This window comes from Carassius gibelio, chromosome B8, assembly GCF_023724105.1.
Source record: "Carassius gibelio isolate Cgi1373 ecotype wild population from Czech Republic chromosome B8, carGib1.2-hapl.c, whole genome shotgun sequence".
NCBI classification, from domain to species: Eukaryota; Metazoa; Chordata; class Actinopteri; order Cypriniformes; family Cyprinidae; genus Carassius; species Carassius gibelio.
Window position 1 is genome coordinate 24,217,218 of NC_068403.1, and position 19,838 is coordinate 24,237,055.

Here is a 19,838-nt window from a genome sequence, read left to right on the forward strand (position 1 = left end):
TGGGAACCAAAACTGGTTGGTAACCAACAGTGTTCCAATTGTAAATTGTTTCTCAAAAGAAAGAAACTTGAGGGGTGACAGCATTTTCTTGTTTTGGTGGACTCATCTCTCTAATAGTTGAAAATGCATAATTAACATGAAAGCATGGGTGACATTTCATAACTTCCATAATTTTATTAAATAGATATCACCTTCAACATGTACAAACAGTTCCACGCGGGAAAAAAAAAATATATATATATATATTATTATTATTTATTTATTTATTTATTTGCAGTTTCAGTGTGGTTTCAGTTTCAGGTTTCAATTAGGAAAATAAGGAAATATAAAGGAAATATAATTGGGTCAATTTATCAGTGATTATTATTATGTATAGTTTATCGGTCTCTGGAAGTGAAGTCGATGTCAACAGACAGACCGAGTCCATGTGCGAACGAGCCTCTCGAGCGAGCGCGGGAGATCTGGAGACACCTCCTTCTTGCGCCTCAGGTTTGGTTGATAAACCTCAGCTCCTCGAACCACCAGTTACTCCTGCACCGAGGAGAACAGTGCGTCTGAGAGCCACGGTCACGGAGACGGGATTTGCGCCTGTCACACACGGTAAGATGCGCCTGAGCAGAGTTTCACAAACGCGTGTTAATGGAGAGAACTTACCGAAACATTTAGCGTCTTCGTTTCATGGTAAAATGATCTTTATATTCTGGCATTTATGAATTCTGCCTCGCTCATTCCTGGATGCAGAGGCTGAAAGGTGTTACATACTTTTTTTTCTAAGTCGTATTTGACGTTAGAGACTCGATGATGTTCTGATCGGATCATTTGTTCACCGTTCACTCCTGTCAGAGATCTTATGGTTAAAATAATCGCTATTCTATTCTATTCTATTCTATTCTATTCTATTCTATTCTATTCTATTCTATTCTATTCTATTCTATTCTATTCTATTCTATTCCTCATTGGCTCATTCTGTTCTATTCTATATTGACTAATTCTGTTATGTTTTAATGCTGTCCTGCTATTCTATTCTATTCTATTCTATTCGACTGTGTTGTTTTTTTCTGTTATTTTCTATATTGTTAAATTATGCTGCTGTCCTGTTCTTTTGTTGTTCTCTTTTGTTCTATTCTCCTGATTTTCTGTTCTATTTTGTTCATTTTAATGACAACTCTTAGAGAGCTTGTATACGTGTGTTGCAAGACAGATGAAGGTACATTTAATAAACATTTATTTGTGCATGCTTGTTGTTCGTAGTTCAGATATGCTTATTAGTCATATAAACAAAGTATGCTGAATAAATGAATTTGATTTGCTTAATTACTGTATCACCTCATTCTCATTCAAGGCAGCAAAGAAAACCTGAATCTCTGTTCGCCAGGATTTGCTACAGTCTCATTTACAGTTCACATTTATTATGATGGAAAGATGTAAATATAATTTCATCTCACGCTAATAGCTCTTTCAGTAAGAGTCAGCCTCTTAACACAAGTGCTCTATTCTGAAAAAAAATTAAAAAAATAAAAACACCTCAACGAGTGAATGCTCAAAGTCATTTCCACCATGTGAATATTATGAGTGCTAGATATTCATAACCGGTTGGCTGTCCTCATTATAATTGGGCTGTATTTCCCTTTAGAGCTGTTTCTAACTTCATAAATCCCTAACAACCCAAGGTATCAAAGACAGACGCAAACACTGATGCATCAGAAGCTTTGATTCTCATGCACTGTCTTCACACTCGCTGGAGAAATGGGCAAGTGCTGCTTTTTCACACGCAACTCGACTCATTATCACCCGCCGAAGACATGAAAAATAAAGATACCTGTTGGATAAGAGGCATGCAGTTATAAATAGTGCAAAAAAAGAACAAACGTAAGCTATATATGTCCTGTGATGTTTGAATGCAGATTAGATCAACTTCGGCATGGTTTGACAGTGAAGATTTTCTATCATTTGCTTATTTCTACAGATTCTTAGTTTTTTTTATTACTGCTTTTATCCACAGTTCATCAGACTTGACGTGATACAGTTCAATTTGACTTGATGGTTGATTTTCAGTGCTTGAAGATTGGCAAGATAAGGATTGGTTGTGTTGGCTGTCGCATATATGGTTTTGGCATCAAAATAAGGTCTATTAGCCTTCTTCCTACTACTCTCTGTTAAAACGTGTAGAAGTCTGAAAGTGAGATGGCTGATAGAGTGCAGGTGCAGCAGGAGCCACCTTTCATCTTTGACACATTCAGTTGATGGCTGCCTCTCTGATCTAAAACTAGTTTGTTTCTCGCGTTATAGCGGTGAAGTAAGATCTGAGAAGAGGGAATACAGCATGAACTTTTCAGATGAAGTTCCTTTGGGAGATCAAGTGCCTTTAAGAAAAAGAACTGAAGTGAGATTTTGAGATGTGTCTCTTATATAACCTTTATTGTCTTCTAATTTTATCCAGTGCTTTTTGTTTCATACGATATGACCATAATTACAAATGATCATGTCCCTGATGAAGAAGGACCATTTTCACAATATGAATTGTTTTTTTTTTTCATTTAGGATGTGGGTCTCTTGCATGAGGATAATCATATTTATGAGCCCATTGCAAAAGATCAGAAACCTCTGCTTTAATGGAAGCAAGAACATCTCACTCTTTGTATAAGAAATTTACCATTGAAACAGAATTACCTATTAAATGACCAGCAATGATGTAAGTGGTGCAGAATCTTTAATAGTTTATTTATTTAATATATATTTTGTATTTATTGTTTAATCAATTTGTTATTCATTTTACTTAATGTTATATTTAAAGTATTAATTGTCATTTTTTAATGTGGTTGTTTATTTTATTTTTATCATAATTTTAAAACTTCATTTGAACTTTTCTTTGTTTTAAATTGGTCTTAAACCAGGATCTAAAGGACATAATCCCCAGATGTTTAAAGCAGTGTCAGATTCTTGAACCCCACGGTTCAGTCAAGCTCATGCTGTTCTTCTTCTCAGTAAATGCTCAGCAGGCACAGATGTTTAAAACGTGCTGTATTTGAATGCAAATCATGATTTTTCCCCTTTAGATTATGAAACCGCTAATGAATGTCTGTCCACACATCACACCATGACACTGTTCATTAACTTTAATAAAACATGCATGTTTATGGGATGCTTTCTTTTGACTGTAGCACTGTCGGATGTGCCACATCTGACATCTATCAAAGCAAAAGCTCATCTTGAACCCCCCCCCCCCATCACAGGGTGTGTTCGCCCGTGGCGAGCTCTATTATAAATATAGGCATTCTTTGCGTTTTGCATGCTAATACAGAGGTTTCTGAAGCTCAAGTGTCACAGAGCGATGGCAAAACCTGCATGCTGTGGCATGTTTTCCAATGCTGAAATAATATGCAATGTCACTTTTCTCTCCAAACACACACTAGGTACTACAGTATACTATCACATTACAGGGAAAAAAAAGCCATTGTGTTAAATTATAAGTACATTGAGTATCAGCATTACTTCATTTTGCTTTCATAGCCATGAACTCACAAAGCACCTTTTAAAAATTCATACCTGCACTTCTGGCAAAACAGAAGTCTGTGGTCAACAGGGACCTGCAGTTTCAGCTGGTCTCAGCTACTGCTCTAGCAAAGTCCAAATGAGCTCAGAGCCCTGTTGGAAATTCATCTTAAGGAAGCTTTTTGGAGCATTGCAGCTAGTTTCTAACCATCAGCTCTATAATACCTGGAGAGATCCACTGGCATTCCCATTCATTTCAGTGGCACGGTATGAGCGAAGATATCTGCCACCTTTTTCAGAAATGTTGAAGTTCATCAAGGCTTCATGCATTTGTCAGGGTTTTGGTAAGGGAGGAACTCAGGTGCAGACAGGGATTCACAAACAAAGGGTTTATTAAATACAAAAAGGGGAAAACAAAAACCCACGAGGGGGAAAACAAGGGCTAGGGTAAGGACTAAATAACCAAACAAGACAGGGCTGACCAGATAAAGACACTAAACACTAACTATAAACAAACACTCACGGTATACAGGATACAATCACAGTCACAAGTGTGGAACACATCTGAGAAACACGTAAGTAACACAATGAACCGACGCAAGACAGAGCACACTAGGAGATCTAAATAGGGGGAACAATTAAGACACGACAGGTGACACAGATAGGGCAATCACGACACGACTAGGATAACAAGGGGGGCGGGGCAAGGGAACGAGACAACACAAGCACATGGCCCAAAGACAAGGCCATGCGCTTGTACACAAAACAAGGGTCTGTCATGATCCTGCCTCAAGACTAGGAAAAATCAAGGACACGAGGGCAGGATCATGACAGAACCCCTCCCTTAAGGAGCGGCTTCCAGACGCTCCTCAAGGGAACATCAAACACGGGACATGACTGACATGACAGACTGGGACACAGACACAAACCAACAAGACATGACTAATAATAACAAAGGCAAACATGAAAACACAATGGCAGGGTTAGGGTGACAAATCAAAAAAAACAAACAGGGAAGGGGAGGGGGCGGGACCACAAAGTTCATGGGGGACAGACCAGGGCGGGGGGGTGGGGTAGGAATCTTAGGAGGACAGGATGAAGGCTGACGACGGGGGGTACGGGCAGGTCTGGGTGGTGAGGGGCGGGGAGGGGTCTCAGGACAACTGACAGGGGACATGACAGGAGCAGACAAGGGACGCGGGGCAACACTTACGGGACGCGGGGCAAGACTTACGGGACGCGGGGAGACGACAGCTGGACACGGGGGAACAACATCTACTGGACACGGGGCAACATCTACTGGACACGGGGAGACAACATCTACTGGACACGGGGGGACAACATCTACTGGACACGGGGGGACAACATCTACTGGACACGGGGGGACATTAACGGGACACGGGGCCACATCAACAGGACACGGGGCCACATCAACAGGACACGGGGAGACAACGGCTGGACATTTGGGACTTCTGGGGACAGGGTCAGGGGACAAGACAGGACTGACGGGGATTTCCAAAATTTGGACAAGACGGGACAAATAATCAGAAAATGCTTTAGCAGCTAGGACAATTGGCATCTCCTTATGAGATGAAACCGACTGTACAAGAGTCTTTGCTGCAGAGTCGGCCGCGGCTCTCTCCTCCGCTCTCACGACTGCCGACTTGCATACAGCTTTCTTTCCCGGCTCGGGCACGCTAGCGCTCACCACTGCTGACTCGGACACGCTCACTGCTGCTGGCTCGGACACGCTCACTGCTGCTGGCTCGGGCACGCTCACTGCTGCTGGCTCGGGCACGCTCACCGCTGCTGGCTCGGGCACGCCCACCGCTGCTGGCTCGGGCACGCCCACCGCTGCTGGCTCGGGCATGCCAACGCTCACCGCTGCTGGCTCGGGCATGCCAACGCTCACCGCTGCTGGCTCGGGCACGCTCACTGCTGCTGGCTCGGGCACGCCAGCTCTCTCCGCTGCTGGCACGGGCACGCCAGCTCTCTCCGCTGCTGGCACGGGCACGCCAGCGCTCTCCGCTGCTGGCACTGGAGGAGACAGGGTCACAGGACCGGCAGGCCCCCTCTTCCTCCTCTTCCTCCTTGGGCGCGGTGCAGAGACCACAGCTGGGTCAGAGGCGGGTTGGGGGAGTTCGGTCTCTGGCAGGGCTGACTCCGACGATTCCGAGGCAGACTCCCACGATAACCGTCTCCCTCGCTTCCCGGGGAGACCGACGGGTGTGGGAGGCACCTCAGGACTCTGGGGGGGGCTTGCCTGATCCCCCAGGGTTGCCACGGCCAGGACACGACCCTCAGGGATCGTTGGCAGCTGGGTAGGTGGAGGGGACCTCTGTGGCTCCTCCTGGGAGATGCTTTCCCACAGCCGGGCATAATTACGGAGGACCCATTCCCCCTCAGGCGAGTATGGGAGGGTGACCCCCTTCCTGTCGGCGGGGGACGACGTCCAGCACAGCCTCCGGAACTCCGCCTGACGCTGAAGCTCAGAGGCCCTCCTGCCTGCTGAGTTCCTTGGTGGTCGGTTCATTCTGTCAGGGTTTTGGTAAGGGAGGAACTCAGGTGCAGACAGGGATTCACAAACAAAGGGTTTATTAAATACAAAAAGGGGAAAACAAAAACCCACGAGGGGGAAAACAAGGGCTAGGGTAAGGACTAAATAACCAAACAAGACAGGGCTGACCAGATAAAGACACTAAACACTAACTATAAACAAACACTCACGGTATACAGGATACAATCACAGTCACAAGTGTGGAACACATCTGAGAAACACGTAAGTAACACAATGAACCGACGCAAGACAGAGCACACTAGGAGATCTAAATAGGGGGAACAATTAAGACACGACAGGTGACACAGATAGGGCAATCACGACACGACTAGGATAACAAGGGGGGCGGGGCAAGGGAACGAGACAACACAAGCACATGGCCCAAAGACAAGGCCATGCGCTTGTACACAAAACAAGGGTCTGTCATGATCCTGCCTCAAGACTAGGAAAAATCAAGGACACGAGGGCAGGATCATGACAGCATTTGATAAAAAATACAGTAAAACATTAATATTGTAATAAACTGTTGCAATTTAAATGAACTCTTTTCTATTTCTATATATGTTATTATGTAATTTATTTGTGCATTGGAAAGCTGAATTTTCAGTGTCACATGATCCTTCAGAAATCATTCTAATATGCTGATTTGCTGCTCAAGAAACTACGGAGCCCCGCACATGATACGCAGGAAAAAATATAAGGCTAAATCGTGTGCACGATTTACTAATTCGTTCCCTCAATGTAATAAAACGTGCACACGGTTACTATAGCATTCCCTTGATTTACTATTGCGTTCACTTGATTTATAAATTGTGCAAAATTTTGTGATTGTGAAATAATTGTGCGATAAATCGAGTGAACGCAATAGTAATCGTGTGCATGTTTTAGTATATTGAGGGAACGAATTAGTAAATCGTGCGCACAATTTACTTATTCTTTCTTGCATGTCATGTGCGGGGCTCTGAAAGAAACATTTATTATTATAATCAATATTTTAAACAGTTGTGTTGCTTAATATTTTTGTAGAAACCGTAATTGACTTTGAGGTTCATAATGCACTTCTGTTTTTAAACAGAACAGCTTGCTTTTTTCCAGTTTTGTATACAGGTGCTGGTCATATAATTAGAATATCATCAAAAAGTTGATTTATTTTACCAATTCCATTCAAAAAGTGAAACTTGTATATTATATTCATTCATTACACACAGACTGATATATTTCAAATGTTTATTTCTTTTAATTTGTATGATTATATCTGACAACTAAGGAAAATCCCAAATTCAGTATCTCAGAAAATTAGAATATTACTTAAGACCAATACAAAGAAAGGATTTTTAGAAATCTTGGTCAACTGAAAAGTATCAACATGAGAAGTATGAACATGTAATGCACTGAATACTTAGTTGGGGCTCATTTTGCCTGAATGTATCTCAAGGGGAACTGATAGACTGATGGTATATTTTGTTTTGTTTATAAGTGCAGCACTGCTTTGTTTAGAGCAGTAACCAAGGAAACGTTGTACTGCGGCTGTTCCATAAGCACCACCTACTGTCAGAGAGTGAATTTGCGTTCTCCCTTCTTTTACCTAGTCCCAGTTTATATATTTTCATAATTTTCATAATTTCAAAAAGCTAAAATCAAATCATGGTTTTTACCTTAAATGCATTTTCCGCAGAAGGTGCATTTTGTTTTGGAAACTGTGGACATGCTGAAAAAAAAAAAACATCAAAAAATGTGTATTTTTTTTTTTTAAGAAATTGTTAGAATAACATCAAAAAGTTGATTTATTTCACTAATTCCATTCAAAAAGTGAAACTTGTATATTATATTCATTCATTACACACAGACTGATATATTTCAAATGTTTAATTATTTTAATTTTGATGATGATAACTGACAACTAAGGAAAATCCCAAACTCAGTATCTCAGAAAATTTGAATATTGGACTTGGCACCTGCACACAGTGCCAAAGGTACCTGGTTTAAGGACCATGGTATCCCTGTTATTAATTGGCCAGCAAACTGGGGTATTGTGAAGAGGAAGATGCGATATGCCAGACCCAAGAATGCGGAAGAGCTGAAGGCCACTATCAGAGGAACCTGGGCTCTCATAACACCTGAGCAGAGCCACAGACTGATCGACTCCATGCCACGCTGCATTGCTGCAGTCATTCAGGGAAAAGGAGCCCCAACTAAGTATTGAGTGATGTACAAGCTCATACTTTTCATTTTCATACTTTTTATTTGGCCAAGATTTCTATAAATCGTTTCTTTGCATTGGTCTTAAGTAATATTCTAATTTTCTGAGATAATGAATATGGGATTTTCCTTTGTTGTCAGTTAAGGTGTCAGTACAGTAGTCAGAACTCTCTGTCCTGTTGTGTTGTCTATTTGAGAATGGAAGAGTTGTGGAGACTGAATTGAGAGCTCTGTGGGGAAGATGTTGTTGAGATTTGAACCTTTGTGTGCAACCAGTGGTGCATCATGAGCTCTTTGTCTCAGAAATTGAACGGAGCATCTCAGCTTCATTGCAACACACTCTCACTCAGGAGGAGATTCATTGGCACTAGATTCTCTGTCTAATGTCCTAATTGAAAACAATCAGTGTCCTTTAGAGAGGACTGGTTAGAGATGCGGGACTGAGGGGGCAATAATGAACTTTATTACCGCTTATCTGCCGTATGTGAGGTACATCTGGGCTGAGACTCTGTGATTGATTTACTGTCACTTGTAAGTTAACTTCAATAACCCTCTGGGATCTATATTAATTAACCTGCAGCTAGTTATTTCTATTTAGATGAATGTCTCCATAAAGAGGATGATGGTGTTTTTCTTTAAAGAAATCATGAAATTTGCATCATTTATTCACCCTTTTGTTTTTCCACACCTACTGTATGTTACGTTATTTTCGTGTAGAACCCAAAAGATGAATTTTCGAAGAAACTTCACAGTGCTCATCTGACCATGTCAGTGCTAAAACATGGGTGAGGTCCATTATATTTACTGATTAACAATGATGGATGAAAGACCGTTCATCCTCCGCTGTCTTGTTTTTAAGTACAAAGATATCCTTTTCACTTTTGTATAACTATCAGAATTTGTGTTATGTTGCTTCATGTTTTTCTGGGGAAAAAGTTTCTCAATGCCAAAGAAATGTAGTGCATTGTTCTACCTAGTCAATTGAGTTTTAATAACCAAGCTATCCTAAGATATTAGACTAAGCTGTTAGCTTGTTAAACCTTGTTAAAAAAAAAAAAGAGGTTTCATTGTATGGAATGTAGTCTACAATTGGAGTCACTTGAAATCTTAAAAGTATGCAAAGGCAGACACTTTCATGACTATGTTTCTTAAAACACTTAAGTACACTTTTTAAAAGTTTGCTTTGTAATAATATCTAATTAAATGTGTTAAAGTGCATTGAAATCATATGAAATCATATGTGACATACTGAGGTGAGTAACATACTAAAGCACATGTGAAATTCTTGATTATAATTTGAACTGAAGAGTGTTACTCAATTTTACGCATTTAAAGATTATACATTTTAAATGTACTGAATTAAAACTTGATAATTTCAAATTGGTAATTACAGTTGTATATATATATATATATACACACACACACACATTTGTGTTGTAGTTTATCAAAAATGCGTGTCCGTACATTCAGCAATACATATGAACCAAAGTAAAATATTATTTTAATTAGGGTGAAAAAAATCAGTCTAAAATTCTGCTAATTTAATTCTACAATAAATGTAAACTACAATACACTTTAATTGTAAATAACATGTAATCAAGTATCTGAACTAATACATGCAGTCTGCACTTAAGCGTCTTATTTTAAAGTATATTATTTCCATTAGAAGAACTCTTTTTATATGCTTAAGTGAACTTATTTTTTGTTACAAGGGAACCGAAGGCTGAAAACACAAAGAAAGGGAAATGTTTCACTTTACCATTTTTAGGTCCTATTTTATTTTGTTATATATAATGTAAAACAAAATAATTAGATAGTTAATATTGTGATTAAGAATAAGCACACTGTAAAATGACTTTGTATCATTTCTAGTCAGAAAGAGGAATATTGCACTCTTACTCGTGGATTAAAAAAAAGGACACTGCACATAATCTAATGAATTATTCATTAATAGCAATCACAGCCATTATTGTCATGGTGATTATGTAATCTCTCAGGCTTTATGCAATAATTGCATTTGGCGTCTGCTGTTAAATGTCATTTGGCTGTTTGAATGCCTTTTTCCTCTCCTGTCTAAGTCTTGGGAGGCTCATTCGCTTCAGTCAGGGATGTTTCTCTGATTAACACACTTTCTCCAGTAAGGTGTCTGATTTGTAATTTCAAATTGTAAACACTGTTAACAAGTGCGACCCTTTTTTTAGTAGCCCATGCAGTGTATAGCAGATTTGGAGGAGGATTGGGAGACATTTGCGATAGAGCCATACTATAATTATATAAATGTATTACTATAAATGGCTCATTATTGTCTTAGCCAAAAGAGAGACGGGTGGAGACCAAAGCGAAAGGATTTATTCTTATATGTAGCTAAATGTATTTGAGCTGTAATCTCACATGGGTTTCAGGAAATGAAATGGGTTTAAAGCAGCAGGATTCTGCTCATAATTAGATTCTCTCCCATTGTTAAACCTTACTGGGTTATTCATCACCTGCCAGTGTGCTTACATGCAGGCTCAGTAGCTATTACTGGAAAGCCAGAGTGCTTTAAGAAATCAGGAAGCGTCAGTGGATGCAGAAAATCAGAGACAGATGGAGAGAAGGAGGGCGAGTAAGTGCTGCTTTAATTATCAGGTTCTCTGCTCAAATTGTTTTACAGACAACTATGAGTTTCCCAGTGTTGAATATATGCCTTTTATATGTCTCTGTGCCTTTGTTGCAACAAGTGTGTTGCTCAGTGGCACAATAGTGCTGTGGGGCTCAAACCAGAAACCTTCAAGGTACCAGCAAAATATTTCTAAAAACACATAACACCAACCAAACTCTAAAGCAACAGCGGCAGCTATAAGTGGGCAGGTTACGTCATTTGTCAAGTCAAGCATTAGCACAAGCACTTTCGTTCGAGCATGATCATGTTGTTATTTGCACTGTGCTGTCTGAATGGAATTCCTCTCTGTTAGAGATACGACGTCTGCTATTACGATGTGGATGTTTTTCTTATAAATATACACTCATCAGGCTACATGCTGCTGGTGCATTAAAAATTCATGACGCAAGCTGCAATCAGAGTTAAAATGTATGGTGCATTTGTTGCCTGTGTGACATATTTGCCTTTTTGGGGGTTAGATTGTCCAAAAAAGAGGTTTACCAGAGAATGTTTCATAATTCACTGCTTTGGTGTTGGATTTGCTGAATACAAAGAGGGAAATGAAGAGAAGGTGTTTAAGTAATGAAATAATGAAAGGCAAAAAGAGCAGAACAAAAGAAATATCAAAGAACAGAACAAAGCGCTTCAGTCTGTCACTGTCCTGTTTTTCTAATAAGGGTATTTTTGTGAACAAAGAGATAAGTTTTGCTTTACTTTTAATATAGCTCACTTGAAGAGGTCTGTATTTTGTTCTGGTTTCTAACAAAAAGCTTCCTGTTTTTTATATGACTGTATAAGTGTCAGGAAGATCTAATTTGATTGGACTGACCAAATGTAGACTTACAGAAGGCCATTTCCACCATTAAATAAAGTTTAAAATTAAAATGGTTATTGCTATTATTGCTAATGGTTATTGATTTCTTTCAGTTGATGTTCTCCTGTCTTCTCCTCTAGTTTAGTCCCTGTCCTCACCTGTCTGTCCTTCATGAGCACCCCTACTTTAGTTTAAGCCTGTTCAGTTGTCCCTTGTCTGGTTTTAATGTTGCTGTATGTTATTACATATAGACTACTACACTTATACGCATTTTGGAACAACAGTTATTTGTGTGTGAGTGTTTTAATCATTATATTATTTGGAAGCTGCATTCAAAATATCTTGAGGGAGTATGTGTCCCAGTTTGATTGGGCATGATTTGGTTTTTTCCTCTAATCTTGAGTGATATTTTTTTATTGTTTTGTCCTCAGGTCTCTCAGATCAACAGTTCTGTGCTATGCAAAAAAATAAGATGAGACAACTTGGGTACTAAAAGAAAACTGGTGTTGGGAAGGAGCAGCCTTGCGTTGGACAATTCCTCTTCATTTCCTCGCCTCTCAAGAGACTAAACCAGACAGACTGTGCTCTTGAAATCGTTCATTTCAAGAGAAATTCAGCAACTGATGGCAATGGAGCGGTCTCATCTGAACAACAGCTCCGGCTCTTGGTTATTGGAGGATCCCGCCTGTCCAACCTCCCTCAGCAGCACCACTTTCCTCATCGTAGCATACAGCACCATGTTAGCAGTGGGCCTGGTGGGCAACACTTGCCTGGTTTTGGTCATTACACGACAAAAGGAGATGCGCAATGTGACTAACATCTTCATCGTCAATCTCTCATGCTCTGATATCCTTGTTTGCTTGGTGTGTTTACCAGTCACCATTATCTACACGCTTATGGATCGATGGATTTTGGGTGAGGCTTTGTGTAAGGTGACGCCGTTCGTTCAGTGTATGTCTGTAACAGTTTCAATTTTCTCCATGGTTCTCATAGCCTTGGAAAGGCACCAGCTCATCATCCATCCCACCGGTTGGAAACCAGTTGTCAGACACTCTTACCTGGCTGTCGCGGTTATCTGGATCATAGCATGTTTTATCTCCCTTCCATTCCTTTCGTTCAACATCCTCACAAACTCGCCCTTCCACAACCTCAGCCTTCCCTTCAATCCCTTCAGCGATCACTTTATATGCATTGAACAATGGCCATCTGAGGGGAATCGACTGACTTATACCACAACGCTGCTGCTGTGCCAATACTGCTTACCATTGGCGCTCATTCTCGTCTGTTATTTTCGCATATTTTTGCGTCTGAGTCGCCGTAAAGACATGGTCGAAAGGGCTCGAGGTGGGCGGCAGAAGAAGACCAAAGGCTCAAAGCGAGTTAACGCCATGCTAGCCTCGATTGTAGCCGCGTTTGCCCTCTGTTGGCTGCCACTGAATGTTTTCAACACGATTTTTGACTGGAACCACGAAGCAATTCCAGTCTGTCAGCATGACGCCATTTTCTCAGCTTGTCACCTCACTGCCATGGCGTCGACCTGTGTGAACCCAGTGATCTATGGGTTCCTAAACAATAACTTCCAGAAGGAGCTGAAATCGTTGCTTTCCAGGTGCCGCTGCTGGGGGCCACCCGAGAGTTATGAAAGTTTTCCTTTGTCCACTGTCAGTACAGGCATTACTAAGGGGTCTATCCTGAGCAATGGCTCTGCTAGCACCTATCAACCACACAAGAAACACAGTTTGGAACAGAAAGAGACCATTTAAATGTGCTGGATGGACTATAAGGCTATGTATCTACCTACATTTCAAGCGTCCAGAGGTGGCTTGAGAGCACCGCCAGTCAGTCTGTGCAAGATTAGTGACTGATTTTAAGGTTTGAACAGAGAAAATCTGTGACATTCAAAGTTCTCATTGCTAAAACATGTCCACTTGTCTTCTTTAAACACAAAAATGGACTGAAACATATTAAGGAAAGGCTTACTATAGCTGGGCTCTGCAGAGGAGAACCATGTCATGATAAATATCATTGCAAATTGCGTTGCAGTTTTAACCACTGCTAAAATGACTTTGGCCAATTAAATATGCTGGTTTTGTGGCCATTATATGGTGAGTTCTCAATGGCACAGAAAGCCATTTTTGCCAATTAGAGCAAAGTTCTCTCTGAGAGACTTTATAATGAAATACTGAGTGGAGGAGGCCTTTTCTTGTCAAAGTCTTTTTCAATATATGTGACTTGGTAAAAAAAAAAAAAGAAGAAAAAAAAAGAAAATGAAATGACTTCTTTGGTTCTTTTCACCATTAAATGAATAGTTTGCCTAAAAATAAACATTCTGTCATCATCACTCATGTTGTTCCAATCCTGTGACTTTCTTTCTGCTGTGAAACACAAAAGCACCAAAAATTATCATAAAACTAGTACATATGACTATGCCTTGACATGTAATTCATGTCATTTTAACCAAAAATCATGCAGTGAGCTTGGTATGAATCAGTAAAATGATACAGATCAGTTTGATTTGCAAATGGATCATTCATACAGCTATTTTGATCTGATTCACTGTAACTCATTCATTGTAAACATCTGGCTCAAAGTAATGATTCAATCTCTAATGAACATAGTATGGATTCAAAAAACATGAAATGTAGCACATGACTCGTATGGAATACTTTTATGTTATTTTGTCCTTCTTTTTGAAGTTTGAAAGCTTTGGTTGCTATTTGTTGTAATTAAAGACCAATCTTTTGTGTTTTACAAAGGAAAGAAAGTTATACCAATTTGGAACATTGTGAACATGATTATATTATTGTTAACTATTTCTTTAAAGGAACGTAAAGAACTAGCAATATGTGTATAACGTGTACATTTAAAATCAGTTGTTATTATACGTCATCAGGACTATATAAGCACATTCTGTCATTGATTAGTAGTAGAATGTATCCTATTTTAAACTGATATGTACAAAAATTTACACATTTTGTTGCTCTGTGTGAGAGGTGTAATTTGTTTTAATGATCTAAATGTTAGTCAATATAATCACACTGTGTCCTTCATAGAAAGGCTTTATTTGCCAGAGATATCCAAGTGAATTATAGATTCAGTTCTTCATTTGCACTTTCACTGGACTGCGGATCTATACTAAACTATGTACATGTTGTAAGAAGCATTTGTAAATAATGTTTCAACTAGTACTTAGAATAATAACACTTTGACACACTCTGTTAGATGTCAAGTAATATGTATGAAATGATCAATCAACTTTATTGGAAATTTCTAGTATTCACGTCACTGATTTAGATTATGTTGCCACTTAGTTTAGTATATCCTTGTAAAAAAGAAGTGTGCTTAATTGAAATGAATGTGAGCTTGGAGTGTTCTTAAAATATTCAAAGTACACAAAACAACTCTACTTGATGATAATATATTACTGAGGAAATAAAAAGTCACTTAAGTGTATAAAAAAAAGAGTTCACTTTCATGACTATATTCCTAACACACTTAAGTACACTTTATAAAAAATTTTTTTTAAACATAATTAATTTTTTTTTGTTATGCTTTAAATAAGAACATTTATTTTAAAGCACAAAAAGTAAATGTCCATAATTTAAAAGGTATTAAATATTATATTTCAAGTTTGTATATTGTAAATGTTCTAAATTGCAAGTTCATCATTACAAGTATTTTTCGGTTTCAGTAGTGATGACATTAAAGTATGTTATAGTTTAACATAAATGCAGTAACCATATTTCAAATACATCAGACGCAATTGTGAAATAACATATAAGGATATTTTTTTAAAGTACTTTCATAAATAATTGCATTTAATATAAATGTAAGTATGTAAGTATTTTATTTACATTTTCATTTAATTGCAATGACCATTCAATTAACTTCAGTACACATTCAGGTCACACTTAAGTATAATGTTTTAAATGTTTTAATAATGCTCTCATAAGTGTTTGCTAAAGTTTACTTCTTTTTAACAAGGGTATACTCATTATACAGATACATATCTTACCATCCTTACGTATTTTTCTTGTGGCAGGATTGTTAAAACAATGTACAGGTTTATGTCACTGTACAGCCAACCATTACATGCTGCTATTGCCCTGTCCCAACTGACAACCTCATTTTTGTGTTTCTCCTCATAATCTATATTTTAGTGACATAATGCCACATAAGCTCCAAAAAAGTAATTTGCTGTGAAGGTTGCAAAAGGACACATAGAAGACAACAAATGCATGACAAACATAACATCCTCTGGCACAGGTCCACGTAAGGGCATAATTTAAGACAAGGCCTGAGTTCTCACTGATGATATATAGCTTGATATTCATTTATTATTTTCATACCGCTTAGTTATTTTACAGTTAAAGGGTTAGTTCACCCAAAAATGAAAATTAGACCATAAATTACTCACCTTGTATTCATCCTAGGTGTATATGACTTTCTTCTTTCATACGAATGCAGTCTGGGTAATATTAAGAATTGTCTTTGATCTTTCAAGCTTTTGATGCTAATCAGCATGTGTTGTTCTGCATCAGTCAAAGAGAATTTTAATAAAAAGCTAATCAATTAAAAAAAAAAAGTTTCTCACATGGCTCTGGAGGGTGAACAAATGCCTTCTGTAGCAAATCCATGCGTTTTTGTAAGAAAAATATCCATATTAAAAACGTAATAATCACTAAAATCTAGCTTGCGCTCACTGTTGTAAAACAGAAGCAGCTCCGGGGAATGACGTATGAGGTCAGCGCTGCGCATGCGCCGGTGAGTCTCCTGAAAACCAACTTTTGTTAACATGAGTAAAATAAAGCAAACTTTCCTTACTTTAGCAAAGAAAAAACAGTCTCTTCTTGGCTTATATGGAAATCCTCCGACATTCTACTTTACAAATCCATGTTTTGTACTTCTAATTAGTGACCGTTGTTTTGTTCTGATCGCTCCGCTGTGTTTCTGCATGCATGATTTCTGAATGGTGCTTGCACAAAGCTGACCTCATACGTCATTGCTTCATTTACAACAGTGAGAGCATGCATTATAATGATTATTATGTTTTAAATATGGATATTTTTCTTACAAAAATGCATCGATTTACTACAGAAGGCCTTTATTACCCTGGAGCCATGTGAGAGACTTTTTTTGTAATGGATTGGCTTTTTATTAAACTTATCAAAGACTAATGCAGTGTAACACCGGCTGAGTGGCATCAAACAACTTGAAAGATCAAAGACAATTTTTTAAATAACTCCAACTTGGTTCATATGAAAGAAGAAGACCATATACACCTAAAATGACTTCAGGGTGAGTAATTTATGGCTTAATTTTCATTTTTTGGGTAAACTAACCCTTTAAGTCCTCAGAGACACAATGCTCTTCTGATGTGTCAAACAAAGCACTCATCACACCATAGCACTGATAGCACACTGACTATATAACGTTTGTTCACTTCTGACACATACTGTATAGCTGCAAGTTTATTCTTATTGATTTAATTGATTGTGTTTTGCTGAAACGGTCCATGGTGGTTTTAGGGCCTGACTGAGTGGGGAAATTTATGTTTTAACTATACTAGCTTGAGTTTCCCAAAAGTAGGGTTGATTCAAGAGTGAAATGCATTAATGTGTGGCCATAAAAAACATTATAGCCATTCACCTGGAAAAGTTAAACAGTCAGACACCATTTACAAAGATATTTATGGTGTGATATGGTGTTTTTCAGAAGCATCAGTAGTTTTCCTCTCTCTGGTTTTCACATATTGGAGAGTCAGTTATTGACTGGACAGCCTGCAATGAGGAAAAGCTATATTCCAGCAATACACCTTTAGAAAATTGCTTTGAGTTTTTATGTGGATCAATACTTTTTTCTCATTTTCTTTTTATTTTGCTGGCCACAATGAGTGGAGTGTGCCTGAGGTCAGTCAGCTGTTTAACATAAAGCTGATATCTGGACTGCTCGCAATAAAGCATTTACAACAGACCTGCCATAAATACAAAGTCACATATGGCAAAATTTCCATTCATGAGGCTGAAATATACAGTATAAAATCACTAAAGTATCTGAAAATCTCCTGGACACATTGCAGCTCCAAACACTAAATAAACTATACACAATTGTACTGTTGATTTTATGTTATTGAGTATGCAAAACTTTATAATTTGCTGTTCAGGACAATTCAATGTGCCATACAGAAATTTGTGTCATGATTTATTTATATATTTCAGAACTATTTAACATATTCAATTTGCTCTATTGTCTTATAGTTTCTACATTAACCAGAATCAACAAAACACTAAATTATTTAACTAATTTGACTCATTTCATAAGAAGTAACACAAATTATGAATAGCCTATATCCATTTTCTAGTCAATTAAATAAAATTAAAATTCTGCTTTAAATGCTTTGTTTTGTGAAGAATTTAGATGGCCATCTAATAAAGGATCAGCAGAAATACCCTCAACAGTGTAGTCATTTGTACATTATTCATCATGTCATTGGATATTTGGTAATGATGTACATATAAAGTGGACCAAAGCTTGTATTGAACTTATGTATATTAAAATTTTAAACCTCCATCCTGTTTCATCTTTTGTGTTTCTTAGTGCTTAGTTACTAATTTTGAGACATTTCTGAGAGTTTTAAGATATAGTTGATGCCTAAAATAACTACACTGTAAAAAAAAAAAAAAAAAAAAAAATCCAATTAACAAAATGTTGGAAGGGTAAAAATATTTCATTTGAGCTCATTTTATTGCTGCATAGTTGAGAAGACATATTATATTAAGTCTACACAAATATATTAAAAAAAAAACATGGAATAAATGGTTATTTTCAAATCTTGTCAACATTTAGAATATTATGGAGCCCGGGGAGTCACCTCTAGGAGCAAAAATTAAATAAATAAATCTGTGGTAACCATAACCATACACAAATTCATAGACCGTTCCCTCAGTTCAGTAACAAATCCTGCCCACGGATTAATAAACCATACCCAAAGATTTCTAATCCATGTGCTCAAATTTTGTAAATCGTACCTTTTTGAATCCATATACCAACAAATTCAGAATCCGTGTGCACGCTTTTACCTATTCCCGCTTATACGGATTCATTTTAGAAGAACAGCAAGCTCCCAGGTAGCCTACGTGTTAACGAATCACAGTGTATACTGCTTTATTGTATGTTATAAAATTATATGGAATAGCCCTATGTCAGATTGTCTTAAAGGATAACTCCACCCCAAAATGAAAATTTTGTCATTAATCACTTAGCCCCATGTCATTCCAAACCCTTAAAAGCATCATTCGTCTTCAAAACACAATTTAATATATTTTGGACGAAAACCGGGAGGCTTTTGACTGTCCCATTGATGGCCAAGTAAAATACACTGCCAAGGACCAGAAAAGTATGAAAGACATCATCAGAATAGTCCATCTGCCATCAGTGGTTCAACCATAATGTTATGAAGTGATGAGAATAGTTTTTGTATGCGAAGAAAACACAAACAACAACTTTATTCAACAATTTGTCTCCTCTGTGTCTCTCCACATCACTGTAGAAAAGAGAGAAATTCTGCTGAACGCTAACTGTGTACGCTATTCTGAGTGAGCTTCACCACAAGAAAATGTTTTCAATGTGAATTTACGCTTTAATCTGAACAACAACAGTGCATCCGGGCAGCACGGCTTACACAGAAGAGCATACGCTGCTTCTGACAGCGGATATTCTCCAAAATGGCACTACACTGTTAGCGATGTAGAAGAGGAAAGGAGGCATTTGGACCAAAGCACTGCAAGGTAAAGGAGGAGAAGACTCAAAATGTTTCTAAACCTAAAATGGATTTTTGCCCCGTTTGTGTTGTTTTACTTTTTTCAAAGTTAAAGTATAAAACATTGTTATTTATAATAAACAGCATAGGATTTCCACCTATATAAAAGGTCTGCCGTAAAATCAGCATGCAGTACTCAAACTAAATTTTTGCCCATGTGAAGGATTTTACATGGATATTGGAGCATGAGTGAATTATAAAGCCATGTTTAGGCTACATAATGAATAGTTTAGCAACCATATGTTACAAATATGGCAAAAATGGAAACGTTTCAGTTTTGCTTGAATGCTGTGTACAGTAAATGCCACTATAGCCT

General features: G+C 38.2%; 1 protein-coding gene across 1 annotated transcript; it reads left to right on the top strand.

The window, feature by feature from the left end:
- Window positions 1-372: 372 nt before the first annotated feature.
- On the top strand, window positions 373-18,273 carry LOC127962990 (neuropeptide Y receptor type 1-like). The gene is made up of 2 exons (XM_052562630.1): window positions 373-600; window positions 12,135-18,273. The coding sequence occupies exon 2, from the start codon at window positions 12,327-12,329 to the stop codon at window positions 13,464-13,466; it is 1,140 nt and encodes a 379-aa protein (XP_052418590.1). The 5' UTR covers window positions 373-600; window positions 12,135-12,326; the 3' UTR covers window positions 13,467-18,273.
- Window positions 18,274-19,838: the final 1,565 nt, after the last annotated feature.

Bases quoted from the DNA above. Each gene is read 5' to 3' on its own strand.
- LOC127962990 (XM_052562630.1), top strand. From the start codon at position 12,327: ATGGCAATGGAGCGGTCTCATCTGAACAACAGCTCCGGCTCTTGGTTA.